Source organism: Aspergillus viridinutans (assembly GCF_018404265.1).
Source record: "Aspergillus viridinutans IFM 47045 DNA, scaffold_11, whole genome shotgun sequence".
Lineage (NCBI taxonomy): Eukaryota > Fungi > Ascomycota > Eurotiomycetes > Eurotiales > Aspergillaceae > Aspergillus > Aspergillus viridinutans.
The window spans coordinates 343,563-356,223 of NW_025091227.1; the positions used below are offsets into that span (position 1 = coordinate 343,563).

General features: G+C 47.7%; 3 protein-coding genes across 3 annotated transcripts; 2 read left to right on the top strand and 1 right to left on the bottom strand.

Moving 5' to 3' along the window:
* Nucleotides 1–579: 579 nt before the first annotated feature.
* Aspvir_002283 (uncharacterized protein) lies at nucleotides 580–1,253 on the bottom strand (the record flags this gene model as incomplete). The annotated part of the gene is made up of 2 exons (XM_043273884.1): nucleotides 580–682; nucleotides 733–1,253. The coding sequence occupies 2 exons, from the start codon at nucleotides 1,251–1,253 to the stop codon at nucleotides 580–582; spliced, it is 624 nt and encodes a 207-aa protein (XP_043129819.1).
* A 4,264-nt stretch (nucleotides 1,254–5,517) lies between these two features.
* On the top strand, nucleotides 5,518–6,350 carry Aspvir_002284 (uncharacterized protein; the record flags this gene model as incomplete). Its single annotated transcript, XM_043273885.1, has 2 exons — nucleotides 5,518–6,164; nucleotides 6,257–6,350. The coding sequence occupies 2 exons, from the start codon at nucleotides 5,518–5,520 to the stop codon at nucleotides 6,348–6,350; spliced, it is 741 nt and encodes a 246-aa protein (XP_043129820.1).
* A 3,476-nt stretch (nucleotides 6,351–9,826) lies between these two features.
* Aspvir_002285 (putative MFS sugar transporter) lies at nucleotides 9,827–11,653 on the top strand (the record flags this gene model as incomplete). The annotated part of the gene is made up of 1 exon (XM_043273886.1): nucleotides 9,827–11,653. One exon carries the CDS (start codon nucleotides 9,827–9,829, stop codon nucleotides 11,651–11,653), a length of 1,827 nt encoding a protein of 608 aa, XP_043129821.1.
* Nucleotides 11,654–12,661: the final 1,008 nt, after the last annotated feature.

Here is a 12,661-nt window from a genome sequence, read left to right on the forward strand (position 1 = left end):
ATGGTCCGTTGTATTGCCAGAAATCAGTATCTAGGTACCGAGACTAGTATGAGCGGAAATGAGCAGATTTGAGCAGTTCCCCACAGCAGAGAAACAGCCCTACAGCATCTAGGCTACTTGACAGCAGTAGATGAAAAAGAAAAAATTAGCTAAAAGGCATCCAGTCACTACGCTATTCTGATATCTTTTCCATAATACCAATCCTCTCCAGTGGCTTTTCTGTCAGAGTGGCTTATCAGCCAAGACTGCTTGACTTCGTTTGAAGGAACAGGTGGATACTACAATGACTCGATATAGCTTTATCGCCCTGTGCAAACAAAGTGGATGACACTGAATAAACCCATTTACAATCATTGAGTATTGCAACCTCAGTTGCTGATCTCCATCCTCAACGCAAATTCTCCATGTAACATGTGTCCGAAGATTAGGTACATATGCCTCCACTGCCTCATTCGCTGTTCGCATGTCCGAGATAACAGTTGCAAGTCAGAGCCATCCGGTGATATGATTGTGATTCGTGAAAGTTCAAGCTCGCCGTGATGGTGTCCAATGTCAAGCGGTTGTGATAATCGCCCGTCTTCAAGCTGGCGCATGTAGCCATCCTTTGATCAGCTCCCCTGCGAGGACTCCTGCGAGTACGGCACAGAGAACACCGATATTAAGACCCATAATCCCTATCATTCTGGAAGACGTTTGTTAGAATGCGACAATTCTGAAGAACGAGAAACTCACAAGACAAGCGTGATAAGTGCTCTGAGAAGCTCTACTAATGCTCGCATCCAGACATAGTACGAGACAGACTTGTGTGCGGTCGACTCAATTGGGGACAGAGTATCTGTTCTAAGTTCGTCGTCATGAAGCCGTTCGCCGCGGTTTGCGAGCATCTCGATTGGTCCGTCGTCTGCGCGAGGATGATTCTCCCTGCTGATCCGCACGAATCTTGGAAGTGGACTCAGGCGAGCCTTGAAAAAGGCTCTGCGTCGGTGGAGGGGAAGACGTCCGATGGACTCAAGGGCACGCGCTGCGATGATCTTGTGCTCAAGTTTATCTTTGACGGCGACCAAGTACCTATTCCACCAGGCAAGGAAGAAAAACACGACGAGTGTAAGAACGTATACAACGACGGAGTCAGTACTCTGGCCGTAGAAAGGCAGATTGAGGTGAGTTCCACTGTGAAATGAAGTTGAAATTCTCACTCCGTTGCCTTGACCGTCACCAGAAATAGAGTTATAAGTCTTATTCTTCTGGTCCATGGTGACTGTAGCTCTTTATCTTTTCTTTTTCAGGCTTTAAGGACCAGGGAATCAGGGGATGGACTAGATGGATGAACAACGCGAGATAGCTGGTGTTTGTTACTCGCGAGAAAGTGTGAAACAAGTCAGAGAGCTCTGTTGTTTATGTTATCATTCACTGCTCTCTAGAAGTAGTACAGTCTTTATGCACGTACAAGGAAGATTAGCGCCTGCATAACTATGTTGATATACTTAGTGTTATTCTGAACCAATTCTGCATAGCTTCCACAACCTAGTCTTCCTCAATACCTTGATAATCGCGCAAATATGCTCTTGGCTTGTACTTGACAAGGTCGTATTCTGTGGTATAAATCTCCTCTGCATCCATAATTTTTGCTCCAGAATTTACCTGACTCTTCAAAGCTCTTCAACTTTCTTTGCACAAATTCTAATCGATAAACTACTCACTGACAACATGGGCCAGTGTCTCAAACTTGGAAGAATACCATTTTTTCTTCCGAATGTCCAGATGATCAATTGCGCGTCTCTGCTAGGAACGGCGCTAATATTGAGATTGTCCACTTCTTCGTCCCCGAGGTTCCTCGCGAATTTGTCATTTTCGGTGGATGTAATGGACTGCGCTGACGTGAAAAAGGGCCCTTTTCTTTGACAGGAGCATCCAACTCCAACTCAAGGGTAGGCAAGATATGACTGTTAATTGCTGTCGAGAACAGGTCTTGCATTTCAAGGTGACATAAACAGACGATGCTGGATACGAACAAAGCAAAGCCATAGAGCCATTTATAGCGGTTCAAATCCCGCTGACACAACGAGGATTCAATTACAATTCGTAGTCACTGGTGCCGTAGTAAATTACTTGTCTCGATAATTGGGTGATTTACGAGTAGACAGCGTCCGCCCATATTGCCAGAAAGAGTCCGCAGCCATTCCTGTAGTAGTCAAAGAGGTCTTTCGCCGGGCGAGTTAGGGCGAGCAATGGTCATCTTTGATGCCATACTCCTCGAACAGGGATAATTTCCCGGCGGCCTCGCAGACCTTTGCGTGGGATTTCGCCCAGCCCCAAGGTGTTTTTTGTGATGCTCCATACTAGAACGAATCGGTGGACAGGTGCCATGAAGAGGAGAGTGGAACAGTGCTCACAGGTAGCGGTCTACTGGCGGAGTACTCCGAAATCAATGTCAAGGATGGCCATGTTGTTTTGGAAGTCACTACCTTCATAAGTGGAGTAGGGACAGGAATCATCCCACTCGACGGTCAACCCCGTGCCCTCTATTCGAATGTTAGTCGCCTGCATTACACCGGTTTACATAGGAGGGTATCTAGCGCACTAGCAACCATATGGCCTGCATCAAGAGACTTGAGGTATGTGCCGGTCGTGGTGGTTAAGCTGTGATTAACATCAGTGCTGCACCCTTGGCAGCGAGGTTCATCTCCCAACTCCGAAGCCAGAATTGCAGGAGAGTCCCTGTAGCAGGGAACGACCGCCTTGATATGCGCCTGGTACATGGCTTGGATATCGTTGGTGTACCATTCCCTCCTTCTCCCAGCATACGCGTTGATATACGGATACATGCCACCGTAGCCATTCCAATTATTCACAAACAAATAATTAGCGCAATGCCATGCTTCTCCACCGCAGATACAACGTAGTCGAGCCGTTGAAGACTATCTGGGCTCGTGTTGATGGTCGTAGTGCGTGTAGACGCGCTGTGGAACTGAAAATATACGGTTCCTGCGCTTCCAAGAGAGCTCACATCATTGAAACCGCAAGTCCGGAGGATTTTCGAGTCTGTGTGCTGCTGGTGATCAAAGACGGAGTCAATATCCATGTTTTTGGTTAGTAACGGTAGCCAGTAGGTATTCGTGCCGGCGAAGGACTTGATCTCGCGGTCAATGTTGAATCTGAGTCCATCCACCATAGGAAAAGAGCAACTGCCGGTTGCGATGGGAGTGGACGAAGTCGAGGATAACATGGGGTCGACGAAGCCGTGCCGGTGGGAGGTGCAGTTGTTGAGACTGACAGTGTTGAGTGGTGCTGGCTTTAGTATATGTTATCGCAGCCAGGGATTGCTTTTGATACCAGACTGGCACTGGCCATATCACTGATTTAGAAACCGCCCATCCTGATACACTTGAGGTTTCACCCGTATAGAACTGACCACCATACCAGCCCCGATACCCAACCTGTGCTGAGGCAGCTCCTATCATGATAGGAGCGCAGCAGACAAGAATGACCGCCTAAATTTCATAAAAAGAATAGAGAAGGAAGCGATTGGAAAATCTTCCGAAAAATCCAGCATCGGCGAGTTGAGTGAGGCGGCTATTCGCAGCCATTACAACCTTAATTTACACTTTCCTGAGATATCCTACTCTTCTGGTTGCGCTCCTCCTGGATTTAGAGCCCCCAAGATCCCGCTGTCGTTTGCTCCGCCACGAGCACACCCGACGGCCTAACCCTGGGGCGACATCTAACCGCCTCTCATTGAATCCACTGCCGTGACGTCGTCTTCCCGACGATGTGGCTCACTATGACCGAACAAAGTTTGGACTACTGGGGTAAGATCGAGCTATGCAGCCGAGGCGGCCCCTTTTCCACGGCTCCGTCCCATACCCCGTGTCCGATTTGGCAAATATTGTCTCGCTTTCGGCACAGAGCTATCCCGATCGAGATATATGAAAACAGTCTCGCACATGTTATCCCTGCATTGCATATCTAGTGTCTAACACAAAGGCAGCAAGATCGCGCTACGGCTGAGTTGTCGTCATAATTTTCGCTTCCCAGCACGGGCCGCTTCCCATTGAGATTAGGCGGGTCTAAGAGATTATGCCACGTGTAGGCCTGGAGCAAAGTGGAATTATGCCGTCAAACACTCTGTATAGCATCTGTCCTCTGACACCATGACATTGAATACCTGTGCAACTGGGCAGGGGTTTCAAGCGCCACATGCTGGACATAGAAGGCGGGGAGTCAGCCCCGTTCCAGAAGACGTAGGCATGAGAAATTGAGGATGCTGAAGTGATAGACCTCCAGGACTGCAAATTAGACCGACCATAAGGTGGCAAAGAGCCGAATTCTCTACTTCGCCTATCACCGTCACTTGATTGAGAGATTCGCCTCCAAGGATGAAGTTCGCCCATTGTTTCATTGCGACGTCTTCGCAGTGAGAGGGCTGGCGGCTCAGGCTCGGATGCTGCGCTCGACGCGTAAGCTGTCTGTGGCTCGTACACCGTCTCTATTCTTAGGACTCGTAAGGAGACAATCCTCAATGCTGGTGGAACACCCTTGACTTCGCCATCGCCATGTTGGAGCTGTAGGAATCGTCATGCCCCTAGAGGACCTCGAACAAAATGCGCTGACCAACTGTTTGTGCCGAGACCATGAAGCCCTACAGCCACCCTTATGCCGACGCCAAACACTATGACTCAGCCAACTTTGATGTCTTCAAGCCGAACTGGGGTATCCTTCGGGTTCGCGCCTCTGGTTACGGCTTGTAGTGTCACAGAGGCCTAGTGGAACCATGGAGTGTGTCACAGAGTGGGAATATATAATTCTGAGGACTGGACCTAAGACATTACTTTACGTATGATCAGCATTAGGCCAGCTAACCCAATCCACAAATCTATATCCAATTCACCCAGTGCGCAGAATGGGTGGATCAAGGTGTCGTTCAATCCAACCCATCTGTTTTGGGGATTGACAAGCGTATTTCTTTATATATAGTACGTACATATATTCGAAGAAAAATGGGGGCTATCATGACTTTTACATTTTAGGTGGTCCTGAATAGGGTGGTTCAGTTCAGGATATATCTCTGCACCACTTTCCGTCTTATTCATGGGGGTCCACAATACCCCACGAAATAAGCTTATTTTTGGCTCAACGAAAGGTAACATAATGCTCATATAGACAATCAGCATCTTATTACCTAGACGATATAGATAGCCCAACGGTATGGCTAGAACAAGGGAAAGAAAGGCGGTAATCAGATTACTGGTACTGAGATATTTATCCGCATCCCCGCATGGATATTCGGGTCGGTGGGTCAACGATGTGGTGGGTCGATCCGTAATCCGCATCGGTTTGATCCATGGATCAAAAGAAGATAATGTGGGGTAGATGTCAAGGATGTCATAGTGACAAGACCCTACATAATGCTACCTGTCGACCACAGACTCTGACACTACAATACTTGACTCTACTGTTTTGCATTATCAGCTTAATGATGCCCTGGTATTGACTAGTGCATTGAATAGTTCAATTGCGATGATTGCGCCGAACAAAGTAGGTGATGCCATCTTGGCCTCTACATCTATTCCGCAGAGAAGAAAACCACCCAAACTACGTCGTAAACGACCTCTACAACATGGTCTTGACGAAGAAGTAGAGAAGAAACCAAATGTTGATACGCTAAGCGCTAAAAACCAAGCTTTGATTTCCAGGACATCTGATGATGCATCGAGCTTTGAGGATGCGTTGGAAGGGGAGTCCCCGACCTTTGAGGCTCAAGTCCAACCAGTCCCTCAACGACAACGTCAGACTCTTCGGAATAGGCCATTGTGTAACGAGGAGGAGGAACGCGACGTGGCCGAGGATGAAGATGTTTTCCTCAGTGCTGAACGTCAGAGACTGAGGCGAGATCGACGCGGCGATCAAAGGCTCATTCAGTTAAACTCTATTGAGGATGTTGGCAGAACAGCTGGACAGTCCGGCAAATTGGTGCGCAATATAACTGAAACCGCGGTGGGAACGATTACAGATACAAGTGGACGAGTTCACAGGAAGCCATCAGAGAAAGATGAACCGCTAAAGAAGGAGGAAGGTGAACAGTTGAGGTTGCACTTAGAGTTGAACCTGGACCTGGAGGTTCAGCTGAAAGCGAAGATCTCTGGAGATCTGACGCTCACATTATTGTTAGTGTCTGCCCCTGCTCACAGGATATTCATTGCTGACGGAACGGAAGGAAATAAGGCAGTAATGGGACTGGGTTGGGATTCATGTCTAGAAAATCCTTGACTGCCAGTCAGCCGATGCGTAGCCATGAGCGAAAAGGTGAGGGGAAACAGGAAAAACTTAAAAAGGTCATCAAAGCGCAGTAGGATTGCCCTGATAAACCAGTCAGTTGAAGCACGATCACGTCTCTTGTATTCGGCTAGTTGGCGAGGATTCATCAGAGTCTGAAAACACCACATCACTCCGATGAATATGTAGCATACACTCAGCCGATAAACTGGTTGCCCTCGATGGTGAATATCCTTTACTTGCCTTCTATCTCTACATTCTTTTGCACATCAGCTACAACTGCATCACCTGTGTCCCTCGCACATTTGAATAAGCTTTCCACCGGTCGTCCTTCTCCAGTGCTGTTTGGTACTTTGGCTCCAGGTACTAGTAGATAGCTAATGGAAATGGAGCTTGACATATAGAAAGCACAGACCTGCATCTCCAAGTGCCACGAATCCTTCTGAAGGCCTGGCCGTGGTTGTGGCTGTGGCTATGTCCGTGGCTGTAGTTGCGGTGGACGATGGTTCCTCAGGTTACCCTTGATAGAGCGGGGAGGCCCAGAGCATTCCACTGACATCGGTTACTACAATCTCCAGTTTGTGATTGAGAGCCGTGGTGTCACCAAGTGGCAAAAGCGTCTATCCAGTGGTCCACCTGGCAGTACCGTATAAGTTTGGGTTTAGGTTCAAGGCGTTCAATGGGGGTTCCACATTCTTGTACATACGATTCCCCCAGAAACCTACCACAAAAGCGCAACGTGCATGTGCCACAAGCCCAAAACATATGCTCATTCAGTGTAATACGGTTAATTCCCATGGCTACAACAACCTAGAGAGTAGAAACTGGAATCTCCTGACGGGAGATCACGCAACACCCCTCCTTTTCTTAGAAAGTAATAATAGGGTATATATTTCGGACGTGACAGTCAATCTGGGCTTCAGAAATGTCTGGGAATCACGCTCTTAAGATGCAGATTCTACTGCGCGTCCAATCCCCTGTACCTTAAAGCATTGCCTTATATGTTTTCCATATATTTTAATCTATGGCGGCATATCGTTCTAGCCTGATAAACATCTGCCAGAGAAAGCTAGACGTCGAAATTTCCCGTTGCGACCACGATTTACGCCGTCTCGTTGGGCATACAAACATACTATATGCGCTGCTGGACTCTATATCGCAAGCGGAACAGAAGATTATTGCATCCTTCTCAGAAGAGGAGTTTGCAGATAAATCCAGTGAGACGCAACTGGGCTCGCCGTTGGAAGAGATTGGCCTGATGCATGAATCATTCATTCAGTCCATATTTTGGTATGTGGAGAGAGCACCAATTCCATATCATAATATTGAGGCTTACCGCTGGATTTTGGCACCTCAGACCCAATATTTCGAATACTCTATACAATGCATTTTGACTCTTACTTCCCACCTTTGGTTTTTATTGTAATCCAACGTACAGATGCGCAGTCTGACCGCCGTAAGAAATTGGCAATAATACTAGATGACACTATCTTTACAACTCTCTAAACAGAGTTCAAAGGAACAAAATATAGGGGTATAGGTGAGGTACTCATGAGCTTGTAATGACTGGCGGTCAGAACAACAGTGGCATGCCACATGACAAAAGACTGATCACCCTACCCTGCTGTTGAGGAAGAAACTGGAAGAGGATGCGTTACCATGGACTGGGAAGGTCTTCCTACCATGCTGGGCTGCTCAGAGCAGCCTGCTGAGACAGATGCTTATCTTTGCCACCTGATCAATCATTCCCAAGGCTGGCTCTGACCCAACCAGAACGTCAATGCACGGACGTTTGATCCTCATCGTTAGTGCAGATTGATTGGGAACACTAAAGCACATTAGGTTCCCGTCTGGCCGGTCCCATTCATTACGAATATCTGGTTCGTATTTAATAAGGTGCTGACTGCTGAGCAGTATTTGGCCTATCCTTATACTTCAGGCTTTTAGACTCGTGAAATTCGTAAAAGACAATAATTATTTAGAGAATCTATAAAGTGGTTAACTTCTCTGCTCTTTAGGTGGGTGAAATGCATTCCTAGTCGTTAGGGTCTATGCAGTCATTTAAGCTTTGCCGGCGTTACGGAGTCACATCTCACCTAAACCAACATGTAGGATAGGCTTGTTGTGTCTAGTTAAGAATGATAGTTTTGTCAAGTACAGCAATGTGTCAAAAGCACTGCTCCGGTTTCAAATGGGCGTAGCGATGCAGAGAACAAGGCAGTTTACCGGAGTTCACCGGAGTTTCGAGGTTCAAATTTCCTGGGGACTCGCACATTGCTCGTGCGTACGATTACAACCTTGGCAGAGGATCGCAATGGTCTCAAAGTCTAAAGTTATTTTTGTGGAAAAGGAAATACACGCGAATTTTTTGTTTTGCTCATATCCTAACTTCATCAACATTCCACGCACCTGCGCGATTCTAGACCATCAATATATTTAGGTTAAGTGATAAAACTTAAAAAGTGTTATACCAATGCAAACTGGAAAGGACTATGCGGCTAAGGCCTCTTGTACAGCCGTCCAAATTTCTTAGTGCCCAATCAACAAGTCAAGAATCGCCATTTGGGACGGTTTCACTCACGAGCCACATGGGAAGACAACCAGAGGAGAGTCCCAGATGGAGATCAAACTTTCACTTACATCCTGGAGAACAGTCAACATTCTCGCGGGTGAAATGGCACATCACCCGCTAGTTGCGCCTGTCAAGGCAATCAAATCAAGCTATCGAGAACGGAGAAGCTTGGTCTCATTTAGTTAGGGGGTAGTGATTCATCAATATCCTCTATGTGTGAATCCTTCACAAGCCGAGTTATACTTTCGACGCGTCAGATACCTTGAATCTTTGATGGTTCGCTGACTAGGGGTCACCTTACTCCTTAGATGGTTAGAGCCGCTCAAGCCACTAGGATCTGTAGAAGATCTGGCCCAATGGAAGGCAAAAGCTCACTAGCACTGTGTACACAAACGATATCCCGCATAACGTTCTTACATCAGTAAAGAAATGTTATTGGGCCCATGTTTAAGACAGATGTATGGTAATGAGACATTGTGTCCACCTTGCATCAAGCACGTTGGCACGGGGATAGCAGGCAGAGATGATTCAATTATAGTTTAACTTACACATGGCTGTGTAATACTAATGACACCGAGGATCTCACTCTAAGCCAATCCCCCTTTTCCTTTTTATTTCACTCTTTTTTCTTCTCCCTCGTATTTACCTACGTTTTCGGATATGCTAAACTGATCCGAAAACCTAATATGATGGGCTACCATTGGCTCGCCTTCCTTGGTCCTGTTCATGAGTAAGGTTTTGGGGCTGTAAGACACGCCCAATAAACCGCAAGCTGTATGGTGCTCAAACCATGTGGTATATCCTGATGGCGAGGGCTGAGGCAACGGCCACTTCTTTGAAGGATTCCAACTCCTCTCTTTTTATATATTTCGCCCTCGACACTGAGAGTGAAACCGGTCAATAGCTTTGTAAATGTGGGCAACAGCACTGAATCTGTAGCGCCGGAAGACAACAAGACAAATCCTCACCGAAATTGCAGGAATGGAGTCCAGCACCACTCCCTGTTCCGAGCCGCCATGTCCGCTTCAACAATTGCCGAGACAGGCCACGATCGCCCCATCTACCCTTGACGTAAAAGGGCCTGGTTCAGATCATCTCGAGCAGGTACCGAGCGCCTACAAGACATCGCATGGTTTATACGATGCTTGGAGTTGCGATACGGGTAGTAACAATGGCCTGCTTTGGTCTAGCGCTCGGTCATCCGAGTCTGATCTTTTCTATGGTCTCTCTACTCTAATTCCCGGATTGCGCCAGCTGGATTCTGGAGCTCGGGCTGCAACAAAGGCCGAACGCAAAATCACGTTCTTGGAAGGTTGCCGGCTATACCCCAAGGCGATGGCGTGGTCGATGGTCGTTTCTTCGACCCTCATCATGGAAGGGTTCGACACTCTACTCATATTTTCTTTCTTCTCACTTCCTGCCTTCAAGCGACACTATGGCGTGCCAAGCAGGAACGGCGACTATGAAATTCCTGCTCGCTGGCAGTTTGCTCTGTCCACGGGGGCGGAGGCAGGGGAGATCGTTGGATTGCTTCTGAACGGCCTGCTGGCTGACCGCGTTGGATATCGCATTACTATATCTGCCGCTCTCGTCTTTCTATTCCTTTGCATACTGTTACCCTTCTTCGCAGTCAATCTGCAGACGTTGCTTGCAGCGCAGATCTTGTGTGGAATCCCCTGGGGCGTCTTTCAGACGCTGACGATCAACTACGCCGCCGAAGTGATGCCAGTGGCCTTGCGCGCATACCTTCTCAGCAGCATCAATCTATGCTGGGTACTCGGTCAGATCCTCGCCACGGGTGTGACTCGTTCATTGGCCAACAACGAGTCCACGCTGTCCTTTCGCCTTCCATTTGGGCTCCAGTGGGCGATCGGCCTGCCCATTTTGGTTGGCGTGATTTTGGCTCCAGAATCACCATGGTGGCTGATCCGGCACAACCGACCACAAGAGGCCAAAAGGGCATTGTCACGGCTGACACGGAGTGGCGTCAGCGTGAATGAGACGGCCGCCATGTTGACACATACCAACGAAGTCGAAAAGCATCTGACGGGTGGCGGCGCCATCTCATACTTGGACTGCTTCAAACGTGTCGACCTTCGACGAACAGAGATTACGTGCATCGTCTGGGTCACCCAGCAAGTTTGTGGCAGCAGCCTGATGGGCTGGTCCTCATACTACTACAAGCAGGCCGGATTCGACACCAGCCAGGCTTTCAGTTTAACAGTCGGGACCTTTGGCCTGGCAATCACTGGCGGGATAATCTCTTGGTTCCTACTGCCCCGCGTGGGTCGCCGCACACTTTACCTTTCAGGGCTTTTGGTCATGCTTCTCACTCTACTTGCTGCAGGGTGTGTCAGCGTAGCTTCGACAGCTCGATGGCACTTGTGGACTCTTGGCTCTCTTCTCGTCTTCCTGACATTCGTATACGACATGACCATCGGGCCAATATGCTACGTGCTGGTAGCTGAGATTCCCTCCACGCGGCTCCGTGTCAAGACCGCCGTTCTGGCCCGCGTGGCGTACAACTTGTCCGGCGTTCTCATCAACTGGATGACGCCGAAGATGTTGAGTCCCGACGAGTGGGACTGGAAGGGCAAGTCTTGTTTCTTTTTTGCCGGGACTACCTTTTTGTGCTTGGTTTGGTGCTACTGGAGGCTTCCGGAAACCTTTGGCTTGAGTTATCTTGAGATCGACATTCTGTTCGAGAAGAAAGCGAAAACCAGCAAGTTCCGCGAACTTCAGAACAACCTTCAAGATCGAGGCTATTTTGGCCTCAGTGGAGACGAGTGTCCTTTTCGCGGGTACTGAGACCGAAATAAAAATGCGGGCAGTACGACTATTCTTTCATGCTACATTGTAATTAGAGTAATCCACGGAGAAATTATTAAATATTGATGAAGAATCATAGATGACAATATTTAAATGGCAGGGAATAGGCATAAGGTAGCTACCAGACCGCCATTTGCCGCACAGTACATGGATGTAACATCAAATTACCCCGTATTCGGCTGAGCATAGCTGTGCGGGGCTAACAGACGGTTGCATTTAGCCATGGAGAAGTCGAAGTTTGTCGAGGGTCTAGACTGGAATATGGACGTCCCAATCCCATGGAATGACCAGATCTGGTTGATCTGATCTCTCCCCGCTGCCACCGTTACTAGGCTGTATGGTGGGTCATTGAAAGCTAAGGTATTACGTATTCTAAGTTTCTAACTCGAACCCATTATTATTTGTTCGCATTGTTTCAGGTTCAGGGCACTAATCCCTTTGCCTACGTGTACATTATGCTTTTTATTGAGGAGTTGCAACTTTGCATCTTTTGCACCTTCCGCACGCTTTGCTATTTGTTCTGATTTCCTCATAAATAGGTTATCCTCATGACTATGTATAAAAGTAGCTTTTTATCTCTATGTATGGGTCTGAAGTATCGTCCATCAACTTGCCTCCATCTGAGTATCGAAAAGAGTTTTTCAACAGCAAGGCCACCTTGAACGGTGCGTCCCGTAGATGGCTTGAGCATGAAATCTGTGCTCCTATTGGCCTCGCTGTTGGCAATTATAACTCCAGGCATTTACAGTTTTAGTTGCCAGATTCTGAGTTGAACACTAGTACACAGTCCCTGCTATCACACTGTCATCTGATGAAAAGTTAATATGGTCACTCAAGCATAAATTTATACAATTCCCCCACAGTGTTCCCCCAGATTATCATAACTAGGATCACACTTATAGGCGAGGGGAGCATACTACAATTCTTCAATTTTTCTTATTTTTTTAAGATCACACGATAATCTGTTAGCAAAATAATGCGTACTCG